The sequence below is a fragment of the Mixophyes fleayi genome, chromosome 1 (genome assembly GCF_038048845.1).
Source record: "Mixophyes fleayi isolate aMixFle1 chromosome 1, aMixFle1.hap1, whole genome shotgun sequence".
Taxonomy (NCBI): Eukaryota; Metazoa; Chordata; class Amphibia; order Anura; family Limnodynastidae; genus Mixophyes; species Mixophyes fleayi.
In genome coordinates this window covers 39,578,904-39,600,737 of record NC_134402.1, presented here as the reverse complement: position 1 = coordinate 39,600,737, position 21,834 = coordinate 39,578,904, and the positions used below count along the sequence as shown (strand labels likewise).

General features: G+C 39.3%; 1 protein-coding gene across 2 annotated transcripts in view; it reads left to right on the top strand.

The window, feature by feature from the left end:
* The window catches only part of EVC (EvC ciliary complex subunit 1), an 84,421-nt gene extending 63,044 nt beyond the window's left edge, over nt 1–21,377 (top strand). Inside the window, exons 13-20 of one of the 2 annotated variants that reach the window (XM_075194646.1) lie at nt 4,078–4,187; nt 6,884–7,094; nt 8,538–8,744; nt 10,170–10,314; nt 11,415–11,517; nt 14,372–14,498; nt 16,110–16,203; nt 17,625–21,377. In XM_075194646.1, coding sequence (XP_075050747.1) covers nt 4,078–4,187; nt 6,884–7,094; nt 8,538–8,744; nt 10,170–10,314; nt 11,415–11,517; nt 14,372–14,498; nt 16,110–16,203; nt 17,625–17,665 — 1,038 coding nt within the window. In that variant the 3' untranslated portion in view covers nt 17,666–21,377. Of the gene's footprint in view, nt 1–4,077; nt 4,188–6,883; nt 7,095–8,537; nt 8,745–10,169; nt 10,315–11,414; nt 11,518–14,371; nt 14,499–16,109; nt 16,223–17,624 lie in introns of both variants that reach the window. The other variant, XM_075194647.1, reaches the window with a different exon arrangement.
* Nucleotides 21,378–21,834: the final 457 nt, after the last annotated feature.

Below are 21,834 nucleotides of genomic sequence, written 5' to 3'. Positions count from 1 at the left end.
ACTGCAGGCAACGTCAAAATTGAAGTGAAGCAAGCACTGGACAGAAAGCCTGTGTTCACGGGACAATCAACTTACATTGATTTTTCAAGCATCAGAGAGCATTCAGTAGGCTTTGTTAAAGTGTGTTAAACACACTTTGAGCGTTTGATTTCTGTGGGCCTTATGTAGAGTTTAACGCCATTTAAACTTAAAACGTAAGCGTAAATTGCATCCTTTTAAAACACATAGTTTGCTCTGTGTTCAATATAGTTAGATATGCTTAAAGCTTATCCAGCATTAGAAAAAGCGCTTGATGTGCTTTAAGTGAATCATACACTATGGGACCGATTCAATTCTGCCGCGAATGACGCAGCGTTAACAGTATTACCGTTAATACAGTAATTTTAACCTGGATTTTCATCCAGCAAAAATTCAGCGTTTGAATTACCGTATTAAGGGTAATTATGCGCAGTTTTACCATATTAACGGTAAAACTGCTAACGCCACGTTATTCCTGGCAGAATTGAATCGGCCCATATGTGTTGTAAGCCGACATGTAAATCAATAAAAACATGGAAGCCATGACTGACGGGTTGTTTTATGACGTAACATGATTGCTGGCAGTGGAGGTCATGGCTGTCATGTTGTTTTGTGAGATAACACAAGGGTCAGCAGCGGAAGCAATGGCCGACAGGCTGGTTCTTGACGTAAATTATGGTTTATCATAGAGCCAGTAGCTGACAGGCTGTCTTGAAGTAGCATGATGGGTAGCAGTAGAGGCAGTGGCTGTCAGACTGTTCTATGAGGTAACTGCACCTTATGAAGCCATTATAAGGTGTAGTTACCGCTCAAAACTGCCTCTTGGACATTATCTCTTGTGTTACTTCACAAAACAGTCTGCCAGCCATTGCTCCTGCTGCCACCATAATGTTTGCCTGAACTTGCTTCAATAAAGTTTTAACATGAGATCCTGATGAGTATTTTTTCTTCTTATCTCATTGTATTTCTAAATTGTAGGTTGACTGTCACTTATCCACTGCATAGATTAAGGCTGTCCACCTAACAGCCAGCAGGCCCAGTACAGTCCGAGGGCGACACAAACATTCTATTGTGCTCTCTGAATTCATCACTATCTGAGTCAATTGCGTATAATTCTGATAATGTCGCTGATTCACTGATGTTGGAAGTGCTGACATTCATCACTGCAATCATCTGCATTTCAATAACCGTGTGACGAAAAGCAATTCCCTGTGCGATAAGAGGGTTAACTGCTAGCGATGGAAATGCTTTGCATAATCTGGCACATTGTGAATATACATTTGCAGTCATGTGCCACATTGTATTACATAAAGATGTATTTTATTCAAGAAATAAGTCGTGCTTGAGCATGCAGGGTAACTAGTCAGGAACACATGATACTGTTTTTAATATGAAATACAAACAAAATCGCTACCATACTAAAATAATAGCAATTTCTTTTATCAGCAATTTTATTTCCCCGGTAAACCCACAAATGTTATCGGGTTACTGGTTGTTTAGTTACCTTTAATTTTGCAATCTCTCAGTCCTGTCTTTTCAGTGACCTTCTCGTTCGTCAAGTCACAAGACTGCCCCCCCCCCCCTGGTTTCAGAATGATTATATTACTACCTTTGCAGTACACACTCACAGTGACAGTACCCTAATCACATAACAAACACTGCACCAGATGGCACAACATCTTGTCAGTGACGGTCTTACGCTGTCCCCAACGTCTTGGCAAAAACTTGAAGCTCCAAAATAAAATGAAAGGGAATCCTGAAAATGATTCTAAATATCTAAATAGATTTTTTTTTTATTATATAGTTCTTATCAAATAATTGAATAGCTGGAGTAGTAGTTGTATTTGTTGTTTTATGCCAAATAATTTGCAAGAAATACAGTTGTTGCATGAAAATTGACACCATAATCCAGCTCTCTGTACACAGAAGAAGTTTTTCCACCACTGAGGACATGTGCAGCTGCGGCCTAACGTTTTCAAAGGAGACCACTTAAATGAAGCCATTAGAGTTAGGATTGGGGTCTATCTAGCACTTTCCTGTCCTGAAGCTCCTGCCATCTCCATTAGACCAGTCTTCTGCCCCCCACCCTCCTCCACATCCTCTTGCTGATACCATCAGATTAGAACAGAGTTCCGTGAAAATCATTTTGCACTACTTGGTGTAAGCCCAATGATGTCAGGTTTCTGACGTGGAAAAGAGGTCACGGGCATAGATAGAGCCCCCCAAGGTGACAGGGGCTGCAAGGCGGGTAACTGCTACATACTAGAGAGTGTGTACAGAAAACACTTTTGCAAATTGGATAGGGTATATTTTTGCAGTTAACTCTTTTGGAGGGAAAAATAAAAAAGGGAAGTTGTGCTTTAAACATACCTCCCAGCTTTTAAAATCCTGATAGTGGGATGAAATGAGCCCCATGTGCCTTCTGTCCAAACTCTGCCCACAGATGGGCACATGGGGTAAAACTCCACCCACTTTCTGTTAAGCCCCTTCCCTTTTGCGGCCCAGCGAATCGGGATGACCCGCCAAAAGCAGGGCAGTTGGAAGGTCTGCTTGGAATGTTAGATAACATTTGTTAGAGGGAGAAGCCCCCCCTCAATTACAGATTAATAATAACAATAAGAAGATATGCAAATCAGTGTTATGAAGTCATACATTCTAAAGGTGTTGTAAGAATAACGTCTACTTTAGGAAAATCCATCCGACCTCTTATCCTTGAGCTTTCACATCCACCTCTTTCCATACCTCTAGCGCTCCCTCTACAACAGGCAGCCAATCAGCTCTCGGACATGGCTTTGTTTAAGTTGACTATTGTACATTTATATTTAGCGGGAAACACTTTCCATGTCACAGAAGTTCTTTACACAAGTGATGCTGACTCACATGGCGGAGGAGCAGAGTGCCCCACTGAATGTTATGTGGCATACAAAATGCACCATTGTGATATCACCCGTAGTGTAGACAAGTGATTAACTGACACTCACACTATGATTTGCAAATTATCGTATCAAGTTTAACATTGACAGTGCTTACAAGGCTACTCCTCAGCTTTTATAAACTTAATTTGTACTTGGCGCCAGAAATTTCTGCCAAAGCTTGAACCTGTTTATCAGCGACAACCTAAGAGTGGAGTAAGACTGGCAGGAACCGCAGTCATTCAATCCCAGACTACAGAAATCACTGGTGCACTATTCTCAGTAGAATCATGTTGTACGAATAGATATTAGCCGGAGCTGTCAGTTTCGTTAAGTCATTTAAGTTCTTTCAATGAGACCGCATACAACTCTCCAGTGACAACACTGCAGGTGACACAACCACTGCTAAATATTCCCTGGTTTTTAAATTAAACCAGTGATGGCAAATCTGATCCAAATTAAATGGCCAATGTACGACCCTCCAGCCTACAAAAAGGTCACACATTACCCTGTAGTAGTAAAACAGCCCCAAATTGACATATGCACCCGCACATCACTTGTCCCGGAAATGCACTCAATTGCCACAAGATGCGCCCACACGCCACGCCGACCTCACCACATGCTCCCACACCGGTAGTACCGATGACATCCAACTACTAATCTATTAACCTAACTGCACAGATTAAATAATTATTTTAAATACATTTTATTAAAAACAGGCATATCTTCAGTCTGATGCCCACAGAGGAAGGAGGGAGACCATACGGTGCAGATTACACTCCCTCGTCCGATGAGCTGCGTGACCTCCCTCCGTTGTGCAGAGGAGGTCACATGATATGAAAGTCACATGACACTGTTCAGTCTTTACTCTCTGATTTGTTTACATAAATCAGAGCGGGGAATAGAGCTGGGGGCCGCAGGTTAAGGCTCTCTGGGCCATTAATGACCTGTAGACCACCTCATACTCATCACTGAATTCCGCATTCCCCAGCAACCAGAAACACTTATACGTTTTTGACAAAATATTTTAAAAATTTGCTTTTTTTCCATACAGTATTAATTTTACTTACACAAAATTGTTCTTTTTGTTTGATTTTGTTTTTGTTTTTTTGTTTGTTTTTTTTGCTTTCTTTCTTTTGTAATATAGCTGTGGGCAAAGGAACAAGTTCTGTCATCGGCTCTGGAGAAATACATATGTGAGAGACAGCAACAGATCATCCAAGGGGTCTTAAATCGATTAAGTGGTCTCGGCGAAGAGTGAGTGCAACCTTTTAACATTTATACATAATAGATTTATCTTACAGGCTTTGGAATGAGGTTTTCATATGTTCAAGGGACTTGTCCCTGTCGTAATGGTTAATATGAAGCTGGAGTTTAATTTGTGTATATAACAAACTTGCCTAATTGTCATAGTTGACCTCCGGGATAGACATGATTTGCATGAAATGGGAAACTTCTCTCCTGCACTAGAGTCTAGTCCCAATGGAAATATCACTTAAGTAATGTGAACAGACAGCCGTCGCTTGATATAATATAGCCGCAGCACAATGGATTTAAGTAATATTAGCTGGAGTGGACAATAGGCAATTAGCCAATAAGAAGAGGCTGAATAGTGTAGTGTAATGCTCCTTTTTTTCCCTCGGGTAATATCTTATGAAGGTTCATTATTCATATAATAAACAATGTTGTTTTTAGACTGAATCATGTGATGTGTATGAATTGGATTTAAATAATCTGATCGATAGGATTGTGAACCCGCAGCGCTGGCCGTTTGAAATTTCTATAGAGTGTGTTTAATTAAAGGGTCTCAGAACTCAGGGACAGCAGCGATTACACATAAATCCTTCTAAATAAAGAGCGCCATAAATAGGTTTGTTTCTTTTGTCTTGTGTTTGTAATGACTTACAGCTGATTTCCACTTTCAAATTAATATAATTGCTTGTACAAGCTTTCCTGAAACTTCAACTAAATCCATTGCTTCCTTTTGTGGTCTTCTCTCAACTGTATCCTATGTATTGTATCTCAAGGCAATGGTAATGAACACCTCTGCCAGATGATATGTTGATTGAAGTACAGAAGTAAGCCAGAGAAAAAGCAATATATTTAGTAAAAGTCGCAGAAGGGTACTTGCATGACAATAGTCGTATGAAGGCGGACAACCCATTTAGCACTCATAGGGCCTGATTGGTCTTGGAATGCAATGTCAATGCAATATCCGTTTTGGTTTTTTTTAAATTGGCTGTAAATTCCATACACATACACCCGTACTCGAGAGCTAGTGGATCTCCGGAAACATTTTAACTTGAATATTTGTGTAAGTACGCTCTAGCTATATGGTAGTTGCTATATGCAGACAGACAGAACACACTGCAGGATAGGCACAATGTACATGTAGTCAGAACACATGGGAAAAAAGTATTAAATACATTAGCAACTCTTAATGCTATCAACATTCATAAAAATACATTTATATTAAAGAATTGTTACATTTATTACAGTTTCTCTTACTTGCAAACACATATGGATACGTGTCAGTCATCCCTATCAGTCCCACTTGCAGCTGCCGTGTAGCTGGTGGTACGGCCAACAGAGGTATACCTAAGAGATGCCCAGAGCTGGCATCGGATGTCCGTGTACGTGACCTCTACACGCCCATACTATACATTGCCTACGCGCGTCCGCCCGTTCCCTCCCCCATTCCGTCCTTTACGTCTAAGGCTGTTTGAAGTGTCAATTGCGTTTGGACATGAGCATGCAGATGCGTTCACTGGTGTAAGGTCTAAGATCCGTTTCCGAGCATGTGCAGAGCAATTTTACGCAAGACACGGCGCATAACGGGACTCACGTCCGATAATGAATCAGGCCCCCTATGCATTGCATCTGTCGGCACTGTGCGATGGTCGCAGGTGTTCGTTCAGCGTCCTTGCCACGTTCTCAACCTGTCATTTTAATGACTGTCCATGACGTGCAATGCTGAAGGTCCGGGAGCTCTCTGAAACCTGGAGACAGAGCTGCTGCTTCTAACGGTGACAAATGAAAGAAACGTGCACAAAGGTCGCCCTTTATCAGTCCACACAGAATAAATAGGTTTCTGTATTTAGTTCCAAAACAGGTTTGGATTATATTTATCATCCGAGACCAGCACCTGTGTATGACGTGTGCAGGTGTTTTCGTTGACGTTTCCTGGAAGCAGTTTCTACCCTATAGGGGATAAAAAGCATAAACAAAACAAAACGCACATAAATCTTATAATGACTCCAACACGTAGACTCGCTGTAAGTTGCAGAATATATTGCATGGGTAGAATTGACTGTTTAATGGCTGCTAAGAAGGATTTGTGGGTCTCCTTCCTGGTTATGGTTATCAGTAGATTGTTCATAAAACAGCTATTTGCATTAATACTAATAAGCAGATAGTGCTATATATACTGTGAAACTTACTGCTCGCTATAGAGTCGCAGTGGATCAGCCGGCACAGCTGTTCCATGTACATAAAACCGAGAGGAAAAACATCAACATGACCATTGACTTTAGTTATATTGATTAGAGTCTTTTTAGAATTTTTTTATTTTCTTTATGGTGTCCCTTTAAAATATAAATGTGGAACTTTCACACATTGTTACAGAATCTGACCAGCAGAGGTCGCTAGTGGAAGTAAGCACAGGGCCTTGTTGCATTGAACAAAACGTGAGGTTAACGGGCTGGCAAATTTTAGTCTGGTGCTACAAGACTGCCAGCAGTCTATTAGGAACAGTTTAAAGGGAAGAAGCCCAGTGACCCAGCTCATAGTAGCAAGCTATGGGACCGTCCCAGAGGAACAGATGCCCCCTGTCCATCAGCACAGACAGCCCCTTTGAGTTACCCAGTTTGAGGAACCCCTACCAATGTAGTAGTACAGTTAATACTGTTTAACCTATTGTAAAAATATTTTTTTTTACATATATTTGTTGGCAGATCCAACAAACTTGCACTTCAGAGACACAAGTTTCTGCTGAGATCCGTCCTGCGCACTCTCTCCCTGCGGAACATCGCCATGGGAACCTTGACGCAGATGAGAATGTCCAGGAAGATCGTCATTGTCCAGGAGCTGAAGGAGCAGCACGCCCTGAAGACCTGTAGGTGGCATTTGCAAGACGAAGATCAGTGGCAAACCCAGAAGGAGATGGTAATCCCTCATCTTACGCTACTGTACCCGGCTTCTTTGTGTTCTGGTGCAACCACTGAATGAAGGGAAAATGTACCCAAGATATGACTGAGGTTTATTTTGACTATATTGTTGTAGGAGAACAGTACTAGCTGGGAAAACGTGTTTTCTGTGATTATAAATGGTAACCAGCCTAAATCAGCGCTTCTTAACCTTATTCTTCACTCCCCCGCCAACAGCTCATGTTTTGAGGATTTCTGTCCGTGGTAACAGGTGGGATAATTACTGACCCGGCCAAGTAAACTAAGTAACCTGTGCGTGTTTAATTAAATCCTGAAAACATGAACTGTCGGGGGTGAGTGAGGACTGGAGGTAAGATATAATGGCCTAAAGAGAGCTGGACGGTATGTTTTTTAGATATGTGTTATACCTGATTCCTCCTGGAATAAGCTCCGCCTCTTTCAGCCATGTGACCTCTGGGTCAGAAATATTCCGTATTGCAGGACTTCCTTTCTGTCTGACTGTTCTGGTGGGTTTTGCCTCTTTGTTCTCAAAGTCTGACAGTATCCAGTGATATTGGAATGGCAGAGCTCTGTATTACCTCGTCACAAGATTCCAACCATGCTGGGTGTCAGTAGGAAATGCTGGAGGTCATCTCCAGTCTATATTGTGAGTCCCACAGAAGACGCTCTCTATAATTCTACTGTATGTCACTTTTGTCCCTCTCTCTGGCACATCACTGGATTACAGCAGCAGGTCCTTATCCTACAGATAAGAGAGAATATATGTCTCAAATAGAGTATGTCGTCATGGGATCAGGCTTGGTCATTGCAAGTGAGACCTGACTTGTGTATTGTGGTGTTTAATTTCCCGCAGATTCTCTACCGCTGGGAGCAATAAATCCCCTTGTGCCCACCATCGGGTGATGTGCATGTTGGACATAGTTAATGTTATTCCCCTGTGCAGGGTATTAGGAAGCACATGGAGTTGGGTCTCATATTTTTGGACCTTTTCCAGACCTGATCACACCCCCATTGCCATATCCCAGCTCTAATAATATTGCACACATTCCTTGCCATTAGGCCATGCCCCTGAGCTATTGTATTATGAGAGGATAATCACACCTCCATTAAATTGGCAGGAGAGCTCTGGCAGACATAAAGCAATGATGGATAAGAGAATGCAAGTAATGGAACTGTACTACATGGTGAGCTCGGCCAGCAGACTTAGTACCACCATAATAGACATTATATAAAGCCCCACAGCAAGAATATTTTTAAGTACAATGGGACAATACAACATAGGGTGATAATCCCTTTTAGATCGGTCTTGGTCAGCAACAGGAATCGGGAGGTACTGCAGAATCCACTTGCTTGTGTACAAAGCCTTGTATGATTACACAGCAGGGCTTCATGTTTCGGGACGCTCTGCACATCACAATACAATTCTTGTCCATTTAAATAGGAAATGCATATCTTAGAAGAGGAAAATAAGTTGGAGGAGGAAACTTGGGAAACGCGTCGGGATTTTCAGCAGCAGCTACTTTTAGACTTGACCGAAGCAAACCACGGAATCCGGCAGCACATGGAGCGGGCGATTGGACAGACGCTGATACACCACGCGCAGCAAGAAGCCGCCAAGGCCATGATGGAGGAGAATGGCGATTTTAAGGTATCGGTTGTACCTGATTTCCTTGGGTGGGGCAACTACATCCATGGAAAAGACTTGGGGGTATATTTACTGAACTGTGGGTTTGGAAAAGTAGAGATGTTGCCTATAGCAACCAATCAGATTCTAGTTGTCATTTTGTAGAATGTACTAAATAAATGATAGCTAGAATCTGATTGGTTGCTATCGGCAACATCTCTACTTTTCCAAACCAACAGTTTAGTAAATCTAGCCCTTGAGCTTCAAGGGAAATCTAATTTAACTTTGGTAAACTTTGTTGGTCTACATTTTGGGCAATGGTGTAGCCATAAGAGTTGCTTTGGTAGCAGACACACTGGTACTCTCCGAGCCCCATTATGACACTAATATGCTTTACATGCTCAGGGGTCTTTGGTTCTTTTCTTTGCATCTGCAGAAGTTCCATCTAGACCACTCCTGCAGTAATTCATTAGATAGAACTTCTCCAATATCCACTATATAGGCTGTGCTGGTGCTTCCCCATATTCATGAGTCCCTGGTTCAGATTCTGCTCTGGAACCCAAGAGTCTTTACCATCGCCTTTGATCTTAGGGACAGTAGCAGTTACAGGAGTTGAGTCTCATTGTTCTACTGAGTGAGAAAAAGTGGGAGCTTTGAGGAAACAGTGTCTCCCTAATAACCTGTGAAAGTGTTTGAATTTAGTCTGTAGACACCACTTTCATGTGCATAGTTGGTCTGTATTTATCTGGAATTATGCTGTTTGAATGGATAAAACATATATCAATGCCCACCATGTTTCCAAGTCTATGCAGTATTTTATATTATATAAACTGTTCTATTCTTTGGAACTTGTTAGAAAATATCAGCAAATTGCAACTCTACACTTTTACAATAATGCCAGCAGAAAAACTGTGCTATAATTAAAGCCCATTTTAATAAATTGGCTAAAATGTTTTCACGGTGGCAAGAATTTGTATTTTATCATTTTAAAAGACCGTAATGGGCCTTGAAATCAGAATTTTAATGGGATTTTTTTTTACTCTATTTTAACAGACACAGAATCTTAGTTGGGACTTGAATCTTTTACAGGGAATTCTTCACTAGCTTCAATTTCTCTCTGATCTGAGAATGTGACATCTCTGCTAGAAAGATTAATACACTATCGATAACGTTCATGAAATACTGTGACATGCATGTAAACATCTTACAGATCAACACGCCAAGAGGCTCGGCATATTCTATTTCAGCCTCCAAACTCACTCTCGGTGGTGGAAATACATAATTGAACACCGTCCAGATGGTGTTTTTGTACTTTGGACAAAATTAAATTAAGTTTGGTTTCCATGGACGGAATTTAAAGTTATTTTGATGCTTAACCTCTCGGATCTCTTACTAAATGCACTGTGTGTGTTTTTAAAATGAGATTTTCTTTACCTCATGGAATAATAGGAGCGTTTGGTGGAAGCTGCAGTTGAGAGTGTTTATGTGACGAGCAACATTGTTAACAAGTTAGTCCAAAGCTACAATCAAAATATAGAACAGATCCTAAAGGATTGTGAAAAGGAAAAGAACAAGCTGGTAAAGGCGATAAGAGGTAATTTCTTGCTATATTGTATCTATTAAGACAGGAGTCCTCAAGTTACAGAGAACACTCAGTTGGTGCCTATACGTATTTTTGAAACAGCCACCACCGAAACTAGTAATCGGGGCCGGCCGTGGGACCCCTGACAATTTGTGATCGGAGGCCCACCTTTCCCGTTGAGAGATGTTAGTTTTATTAATTAGACAATGAGATATAACATTTTATAACTAAGTTTACAACCGTTTTATTGTGGTTTGGAATTTGTAAAATAAACTGGTTGGCTTGGACATATTCCCCTTTACCAAAGTATCTACATTATGTAAGCTCTATCACTACTTTACCTGGGGCCCAGATGTCTAACTGTTCTTTTGCTCTGACACTGTTCTCTTGGTGAATGCCAGATTCCATTACCCGATTTAGTGTTTACTTTTGTCCCGACTGCCAATCTGTTAGGAGGGGTGCTTTACTTACTGGTGCACACGGCAATACAGGGGTGTTTGAGGGCGAGGTGGGCTTAGTAGTTCAGAAACGCTAAGCATGCCCCCAGGGGGATATGGCAGTTCCCAGCGTGACACGTTCTCTCCCCTGGTGTGGCATGGCCTCTCCCCATGTGCCTTGGAGGGCACACACTGTACCAATTGACAACGTTGGGAGTAAGGGCCTTCCACCTGTCATGTTGGTAAATCTTGAACTGGGTGCTTTCAGAACAAACACAGAGGGGTAGATTCAAATGAGCGCGAGGTGTCTTCGGAACGTCCGCTGAGACACTTTGTGCCGAAATTATGGCTGAAATCTCCGCTAATTTTCCTTGCACCCCATAAAGGTTCAAGGAAAAGTGAGTGGAGATGCCAAACCGTAATTGCTGGCAATTTGCACTGTAATTGAACCTCCCCCAGAGACTGAACAATAAGAGACCAGCAACAAGTAGTAGGACCTTCTGGTTGCCCCACACACCAGGCAGAACCATGACTGATATCATCCTGTTTCCAGGAAGACATACAGTTATTTTCCAGGCTTTAACAATTTACAAATACATAATATATATATTTTTATATATTTTCAGTTTAGAGGTCTTTTGAAAATTAATTGCAAAAAATATCTGGTCTTTTCAGACAGCGCAGATACTTCAAAATTACAAAGTAACCACAAACTTTCAAAAACAAAACTCAAAGAGAAGCTTCCGGGACCCGCGTCAAGCTGTGATCTCCATGAAAGGTTTGTGACCTAGTGTCTGTCTATGGACTATTGATCGTGTCTTCTCTTTTCTATTCTGTTCGTACATATTTCAGTTGACCTATGAGTGGCCCGATAATATTACAATAGGGCCTGTATGTGAGGCCACAAAACAAATATGATAATAATGATAATGATAAATATGATAATGATCTCATGGTAATCATTCCAGTCGTTATCAGACATCCTCATAGAACATAACTTGGCATCTTATAAGCAGTGGTTGGTGCATTGTTTCTTATCCATTAATATTATTTATTTGACATTTGTTGTGTGTTGCAGCCTATTATAAGGCAAGATAAGTATTCTTTGTAATCTTACTATGCATTTTGGCATTTATCTGGTTGAATATATATAATATATATACTATACAAAGGCAGAGTATACATTTCCAGTCTTTGTTTGCAAAATTACGATGATCCTTTCATTCTTCTTTCCTTGAAATCTTGCTTTTATCATGGATCAAAATAATAGCACTGAAATAACATAACATTTCAGACACAGCTAAGTGTTCTACAACATCTATGTGAGTTATAGTCATTTCCTAAGAGAACAGTGCGCCGTATACATTACCAAACCGTCCCACGGCTCTCCCATTGAACAGTGCTCGCAGACACAATTATTTGTGTTTCTTCACAAGGAAGAAAACGTATTGCGTCTATGTTTGTGGACGGCACACAATTAGGCAGTTTAGTAGTCTGTAAATATGTCTTCTCTTTACAAAGGTACCTAGACAAATGGAGCGGAAGGAGCTTTGTTCAGTTATAGACAATCCGTTATTACTTATCTGTTGGTGTAGGAGCAGTAGAGGTTTGCTATCATTCCTTCAGTGCTATCAGATGCAGTTTAAAGCGATGCAGTAGTTCAAAGCCAGAAAAGAGGAAAAGCAAGATACACACTTATATTGTCTTGCTTTCTGTTTTTTGTTGTCTTTTTTTTTTTTTTTGTCTTTTTGTTAAGTGGTTTGACTTTTGATCTTCTATATTAAATATACTAATTTATTAATATATATAACGGATGTATATTAAATATACATTTTTTGATTTTTAAGATATAGTTTATTAACATTTCTTCAAAATCGAACAACTTTAAAGGGGAGGGGGCAAGTTAAAGGAAAAAAAAAGAGTAGCTTAAAGGAGGGAACACACAAATATAAAGTATCTCATAACATTAGGGGGTAAATGTATCAAGCTGAGAGTTTTCCGGCGGGTTTGAAAATCCAATCAGATTCTAGCTATCATTTATGATAGCTAGAATCTGATTGGTTGCTATAGGCAACATCTCCACTTTTCAAACTCGCCAGATAACTCTCAGCTTGATACATTTACCCCTAGGTCTTCTATGTGTTAGAATAGAAGGATATTTAAACAAACAACATTATATCATTTGAAATCAAATTTGTATGAGTAATAAGATCTGGCAATTGATAATAATGTAAGGGTTAAGCAGTTGAGTGAGAGGTCCCAGTTAAAGGGAAGGTGAGTGAAGATATGATGGGAGAGGGAAGAGGGGTAACAATCACTTCAATCAATAGCTAGAGAGATAAAGAGATAGATAGACATGTACACTATACTGTGCAAAAGTTTTAGGCAGGTGTGGAAAAAAGGCTTCAAACTAAGAATGCTTTCAAAAATAGAAGTGTTAATTGTTTATTTTCAGCAATGAACAAAATGCAAGGTGAATGAACAGAAGAGAAATCTAAATCAAATCAATATTTGGTATGACTGTAAAAAAGAGATGACCCGCCCAACCCCCCCCCCCCCCCCCCCCCCCTCGATAAGGACATGGATTGATATTTGCCCATTGACTCTATAAGACGATAACCTAGCGCCAATTTAATCCACCTTTTTTATTATTTATATATATATATATATATATATATATATATATATATATATATATATATATATATACTGTTTTGGATTAGTGGTTAACCTATTGGTGTGATTGGGATGCTGAGTATCTGTTGAAGCGCTCTAGAAAATATTTAATTTTGACTGTAAAAGGAGATGTTTAAGAGAAGATTTATATGATTACTTTGTGCAAATACATTCTTTGATCTTCTTGTGGATGGAAGAAAGCTAATCTCTAGATGTGAGGAGGATTCTTTGCAGTTAGAGCAGTGGAAATGTGGAATGCTTACAAGAACTAATATTGGCAGACACTGTGGGTTCAGCATCTTCCTAGCTAACATAAAGTACAGGGTGACTGCCATTAGTGGTTATGTCTAGGTAGTATATTGATTCTGGGATCAATAAGGGTGTTTTATTGCTTGATTTTTCCCTTTCCCTTTCCTGTAATAACGGATTTGTTGAACTTGACGGACGTTTGTGTCTTTGTTCTACCTGAAAGTAAATTAAATTACAAATCTGTAACATTTTTTTGCCATTGAATTTTTTTGCCATCAATTCTACAGAAACGTGTTACTATCGAAAGTAAGTGCATGTGGTTTATAAAGTTAAATAGTCTTTATTCTTATTTTAAAAGTTTCAAACTACCACAACAGTTGTTTCTGCACAATGTTCTCTTTTTCCTGGTTCCTAAGGATTTATTACAATTGCTGAATAAGGATGAATAGATTCTGACAGATCACATTATATATAAGCTTTGTTTGTGCTTAGAACACTGAGATTGTTTTGAATGATGAGACTTCTAAACTAGCTGGAGAATGTATCCATTAAATACAGGGTTTAAAGATAGAACGCAAAGTTCTTCTCCAGATCTTAATCTAGAGAGCTGTGACTGGCTGCATTTGTCTCCAATTTAATAAAAATTTTATGATATAAAAGCAATCTGTTCCCCAGGTTCCTGTTATCATTGTTTTCATTGCTTTTAGACTGATTTCTCAACAAAAACAATTACTGGAGAAGCTCAGAGTCTATCAACACAATCGTTTGGACTCCCTGAGACAGAGGAAGTCTGTTCTACATCTCCTGGAAGGACAACTCCAAAACAAGCTGAAGGTAAGTGACACAGGAGAGCAATTTACCTGGATAGTTGTAGTGAAATAATAAATCTATTTATGTCATTGTCAGCCGTATAAAGTCATTGCCCCCCCTCCAGTTCATCTGTATATAGGATATCCCTGTTCTTACTCTATTCCTGCCAGTGTTCACACAAGTCATTGCGCTCTAATTCTGCCTCTGTTAAAGCCAGATCTAAAGCGTGTGTTAGGGACTATCCAGCTTTTTTTCTTCCACCTCTGTAACCAGCACCTCAATCACGCATTTAAAAAATGGTTTGGGACAAAAAAAAATGAACCTTCCAAGTAGCACAGATGGCATAGGAATGACACCCACATTCAGGGCTGGGTTTGTGGAATGGTCACAGAGACCTGTGTTTTGAACTGCGAAAAGTTATTTGCTTTTATCTGGGCCTAACGCACCCCCTCTATCATTGGAGTTCAAAACCTACGTCTAAAAACACAATGGGCCTGATTCATTAACAAACACAGAACTAATGTAATGTGCATTTTTTATACTGCACCTACATCAGGGATGTGCACGTCCGTATTCAAGAAGGAGCGGATCCGATGAATAGGTATCTAGATGCGCTTGGCTGTAACAGACAATACATTGCAGGATATGTCCGATGCACAATTGGAATTCAAAGTAACGCATTCAATATCACCTGTTAATAATGTAATCATTAATTGCAAAACATTAAGAAAAAAAAGGTTTGTGGGTTGTTGTTTTTTTGCTTAAAATACATTTATTAGGATGTTATTAATTTCTACTGGACATAAAATACATGTTTATAGTTGCTCCTGATTGCAAACACATGTCCTAGCTGTATACTCAGCCGTCATCACTAGTAATTGGCAGATACACCAGACCTGTAGCTGGTGCAAGTGATACAACAGAAAATCACGTATCTTTGAGATGCCCCTAAGCTTGAATCGGACGCTGCTGCGTGCACTCGGGCTTGGCACACCCTTACTGTACATTGACTGGGTGCATACGCCCAGTTCACTCCCAATTCTGCCCCTGAAATAATAGGCTGCACGAAGGGTCCTTTGGGCTCGAAGATGAATTAAACATTTCTGCGCTCTCAGTCGTATGGTCTGTTTCTCGACATGCGCAGAGTAATTATGCGCAAAATGTGCAATGTAACGACATTTATGGTTTAAATGAATCAGGCCCACAGTGTTCAAAGCCAACCACCGATGGATCAGACTGATTTTTAATCCAAAATATCTTTTGTCCAATGGCGGCACACAACAAATCATAGGGAGTTTGCTCATCTCTAGCATTCACACGTGGAAAGTCGTTTCATGCTAGTACCCCCTTGTAGATTATACTCTGCAGAGCATCTCATTTGCTTTTTGTGCCACTCTGTGACTTCCCGGCAGTCTGCAGAAGGATTGCCCTGTTACATATACTGTTTGACATATACATATTGATATTTTTTCTGATATGCAGAAATTTGGAATGTCTAAAAACGTGAGTTTATTATGATCACTTTGCTGAACACCTGCAGTTCTTAAAGGAAGTCCATTCCTGCATAAAGATTTGTACAGGACCTGCTCCTTCCTCGTTATTTACCCGGCTGCATTTCATTTCTATTGCTGTTAGGATGCAGAGCAAGACTTCGTTGCTGAGCTGGCAACGATGGCTAGGATCCGTCTCACTGACAGCAATCCTGCGATGAGTAGAAGTCTGCAAGCGGGTCAGTAGCGCTGTGTAAGGTGTGAAGTGTCAGTTTTCTTCCCCTAGAATGGTTGTGTGGGCAGCTACATGGACATACTTTATTGTTCTACAAAAAAACATCATAATTAATTGGGGTGTAAATATTAAGATCTCACCTGCATTCCGCATCTAAACATAAACAGCACGGTGGCTCAGTGGTCAGCACTTCTACCTCACCGCACTGGGGTCATGAGTTCAATTCCCGACCATGGCCTTATCTGTGTGGAATTTGTATGTTCTCCCCGTGTTTGCGTGGGTTTCCTCCGGGTGCTCCGGTTTCCTCCCACACTCCAAAAACATACTGGTAGGTTAATTGGCTGCTATCAAAATTGACCCTAGTCTGTCTCTGTCTGTCTATGTGTTTGTATGTTAGGGAATTTAGACTGTAAGCTCCAACGGGGCAGGGAGTGATGTGAGTGAGTTCTCTGTACAGCGCTGCGGAATCATTGGCGCTATATAAATAAATGATGATGATGATGAAACTGTATTCCAGCTATTATCAGATCCAGTTTACATTGAGCTATTAGCACTGACAAGAAGGAAAACCTAATGGTGTCTTTCTGACTTGTCACTATTTCCACTAGAAAAAAAAAAAAAAAAAGTACTTGGGTCAATTATCTGATTAAGTTTTACATTAATTTTCTGGGTTTGTACTAACTGTGTCATTTTAACGATTAGAATCATACTTTTTTTTCTTATTTTACCTGTTTTTGTTTCAACCTGATACAAATATAATATAAATGTATTCATTAAGTCAATAAATGTAGTTTCTCAAGCTACAAATAAAAAAAAATTATTGTAGATAAAAAAAACTCTGAAAATTGGTTTTGCCATTTAGGTGCAGTTCCAAATTCTAATAACCCCTTAAAACCAGAACACCCGGTCGTTCTTTTCACAGCAATTTGACTGTGAGGAATTTTAAGGGTGGGGGGGGATTCCGTAATGTGGCTCCTTATTGGCTAGCTATGTACCACATGGTATAATGTGGCTCGTCATTGCTTACCAACGTTCCATAATGTAGAATGTGGCTTATCATTGGCTACCAATGTTCCATAATGTAGAATGTGGCTTATCATTGGCTACCAGCGTTCCATAATATAGAATGTGACTAGTCATTGGCTAGCCCTGTTCCATAATGTAGAATGTGGCTCGTTGTTGGCTAGCCTCGTTCCATAATGTACAATGTGACTTGTAATTGGTTAGCTGAGTCTCATGCTTAAAAAAAACAACAACTTGGGGGCTTGAGATCATTGAGGCAGCTTTTTATTGGCCAGCAAATACAGGGTGGTTTGCACTTAAAATCTTCCATGTTGTTCTGAGACTTTACAGTTAATAAGATAAGATATTTGCCATTATTGTCTAAAAGTATAATTGCCTGTTCTATTATTGTTTCCCTTCCAGAACCCGGCAGTAAAGTTCTCGCCATGAAGAAGTTAAAATGACAATGTAAAACCCAGACAAAAGGAAGTGACTGAAGCTTGTTACAGTCATATACATGAATATGAGACTAAATACTATGTAAATGAACCTACACAATCCCCCCTTTTCCCTGTTCCTCTGCGATTTGCACATTCGCTGCTTCTATATAGATGAAGGGACTGACAGTGGCCACCAGGAGCCACTAACAACAAGAGACAATTGCAGCAAATAACAATTGCAGCAAATAAAACCACACACTGAAGGGTTTTGTAAATTACTTTATATAACAGAAATAATACTCAAAATAGAAGTGTAAGTTTCAGAAGATTGTAGAACTAGATATTGGAGATAAGATCTCCGTTATGGGGGAGAATTTATTTTGCTATGTACATTAGACTTTCTGCAGCAAGTCTTTTAAAGAAACATATCTGAGTCTATAATGAAAAATAAGAAGCAAAGACCTGTAGTGAGATAAATAAGAAGGCTTTTGTTGCTGGGTAGGTCTGTCACACCCTGCAGTCCAGGCGGACCTTGCTGCACTACAACTACCATCATGCCATGTTCACTGGCCAGGTTTACAATACCATATTTTGTATTATAGTTCTTATCTTGAATAAATAGTAATTTATAAACAACAGAGATTAAGAAAAGACAATGAGGGGTAAATGTATCAAGCTGAGAATTTTCCGGTGGGTTTGAAAAACCAATCAGATTCTAGCGATCATTTATTTAGTACATTCTACAAAATGACAGATAGAATCTGATTGGTTGCTATAGGCAACATCTCCACTTTTCAAACCCGCCAGAAAACTCTCAGCTTGATGCATTTACCCCTGAGAATTGTATCCTCTGTACAGCATAAGAGAAATTGTACTTTATAGTTGGGCACTATTGAAAAATAGGGACATGTGCAGGAACAAACCTTTCCCGAGATAAATCCTTAAAACCTGGTTATGTTCCAGGAAATAATAGACAGTGGTCAACAATCAAAAAATGTTGATTTTTAGATTTATCGGACCTTTAAGAAAAGTCCCTGAATTGGAGCCTGTTAGTTTTCCTGGACTCATGGCCAGCAGAAAATGTGTCAACTTAAGCACTTTTCATTTTTTAATTATCTAAGGGTTATTTACAAAATTGCGTGAAGTGGAAATGATCTTTTGTGACATCACTTTTGTGCAAACATCCATTTTTACAGGTGAGCACAACAAGATGACAGATTCTGTGGCCGTGGAATAGTCTGCATTGTCCGATAGAAGGAGTGAGGGAAAAGGGCATACCTTGCTAAATGCGGATTAGGCATACAAATGTGCCCAGTTTTACACTAAACTGGATAAACCAAATTTGGTTTGGTTGGATGGGATTCTTTAAACGAGGACAAGAACAAAAAAGTTTAAATTAATGAAGGAGCTGGTCCTAAAGTGGAAGTAGATTATATTTTCATCAGATGCCGTTACTGTCTCCACTTGTGCATTTTACAGAGGATCTGCGAACCCTGAAATGAAGGCTAATCACGCTTGAAATGTAGGCAATTGGGCGTACTTGCGCACACATATTTGTTGTTTATTAATGACCCTTAGCAGGCGCCAGGGCCCATTGGAACCTCGTTCAGCTGGGTGTTTGTGCTAAAAAAAACTTTTCTCATTTTTGGTGGCAACTCATAAAGATGTGAACAAAAATTAGCAAAGTTTTCTGTATGGTAATTGCCGGTAATGGAGCAGAAACACATCACACAAGGGTCTTATGGGCTAATTGAATCTGCCCCATAATATCGTAAATTGTATGCTTTTCCTTTTCCAGCTCTTACAAATATATATGGGGAACATTTATGAAAACTTGCGCAGAGGCGTGACATTCACAAGGAATGTAGGATTTCATTGTAATGTTTTATGTAACAATCAGAGTTATTCAGTTATGTTCACTGGACCTGTGCACCAAGTTTCATAAATCAAATGTGCATAAATTTTAAGCCAAAATATAGGAAATATTAGAAATAATTATGTTAATTGAAATGTACATTTTTAATATTTTTGATTCATTAAATGTATATTAAATTCAGGGCCACTTCAACAAGCACAAATATAATCATTGGCCTCTCCCTGGACTTCTAATGCAAGTGAATATTATATGCAACTTGGAGTAATTACAATGTACCACAATTACACTGAGTTAATGTAGCTGTGAAAAAAGCTGAAAAATTGTTTTTAATATACTCATCTGCATCTAAGTAATACATCTTATATCTCCAAATGTTTATAAGCTCCAGATATAATTATATATATATATATATATATATATTACACATACATATCGCAAAGTCTGTTTATTTCTTAATGGATATAACCATCTTTTATGGGCATTTTTTGCCCACCGACTTAGATGTCAAAGACACCATAGTTATCAACAGAACATCCCTTGAGTTCTGGACAAATAATAAATCTGTTCTACAGCTTTGACTACTTGCTGCTTGGCTCAATCCTGGAATATTTCGGTTCTGTTTATAAAAGAGATGGGTACTCTTCATCTTCTTGATAGCCAAGCAACGAGTGAACACCTTAAGCGTCCCTTCCCGCTAATAAGCAACAACATTATATCAGTATTAACCACATTTAATAGGGCTTCCTTTCCCCCCCAACCAGCCCTGAAATTAAATTATTAGCATTCACGTTTAATAAATAGCCTATAGGTATCAAATTAATATCCCCTGCATTGGTTGTTAACTAGTGTGTTCACTACAGCACACCCCTTTAAAGCTTTTTTTTTGTTTTGTCCAGACTGAGGAAGAGCCTACATGGAATATAAAAAAAATTGGCTAGGGTAATCCGGACGGTGGGCAGGCCTTAGGCTGGGTTCTTCCTTGCATAGCAGGAATCCGGCCTAGGTTATAAGGATGCTCAATTTTAATTTAAATGTTTGCAGCTTGCCAAAATGGCTGGAGTTATAGCATATTCTGATTATTACATTTGGACATCTCTTTTGATAGCTCTGTATCTAAGTCAAGGGGTCTTATAAACAGATTCTGTATTCATATTTTCCCTACAGATGATTTCAGCATTGCACTTAGAGGGATGAAAGCAAGCAATCCCACAAAATGTAACACTGACAATTATTTTAAACTACAGCAAGTAACTCACAATAATGGTTAAAAACCCTGTATTGATATAATGTGCCGAACCACCGCAATGGATTCTTATATCTGGGTGTGTATTGTGTGACACTGATATGAATGACAATGACTCTTACAAATTCTATTATGTAATCATGATCTCGCAAGAATAGGAGGAGCCCGGCTCTAGAGTACAAATGGACACATAGATCAATGTATTAGGGGCTATAATATAGCTAGAAATGTGTACTAAGGGTTATACATTACATTGGTTCACAGGATTTTGCTTACAATGTATAATTGTATTGTTTGTCTGTAATGCAACCATACAGTATACAATGGCACTGAGAGTTATAGGCTCGTACATTTTGGTGTATTTATAACCACTAGCATGAGACCAAATTAAATCTGGGTGCAAAAACATGGTATTTATTGTACACCGGGGAGTTTGGGCTTGATCTATGTAAAATGTTCTGCATAGTCTGATGTGGAAGAGTCCGTATCAGAACTTATGTATGTATGTTAATAAATCATAAATTCGTAAATCATGTACATTTTAAAAATTTCTGTATAATATTTAATGTATGTAGATATATTTATTATATGTTTTTAATAAAGATCTATTAAGCATGTATGTGTTTATCTGTTATCTGAATACTGGTTGGGGGTTGGGAGGGGGGATCTGTGCGTCTCTTAAAATCTGCACATGTTGCCTAGAAAATCACGTCAAGAAATCTGTCCATGCTCTCCAGGCTTCTCTGCATAGTTTACTGTTGGCTCATGTTCCAGTCTGAAATTAGCATCAGATCTGCAATTCCCATACACCCCTGGGCTCCTGTCTACAGGCACTTTGTTGTCCTTGATACTAAAGACATCGGAAAGTACAGTAATATGCATTATTTAACCAAACATTTCTGGTAAACACAGAAGTGTAAATAAAAGAGCACTCCAATAATCTCCCAGACTTTTCACTATGTTTACTATACATTTTAATTAAAATACTATATGAAAGAGTGTGCAAGATATTCCCTTTCTTGTAAATGTTTCTATTACTGAACCTAAAGTATTAGGATGTGTAAAAGGCAAAAG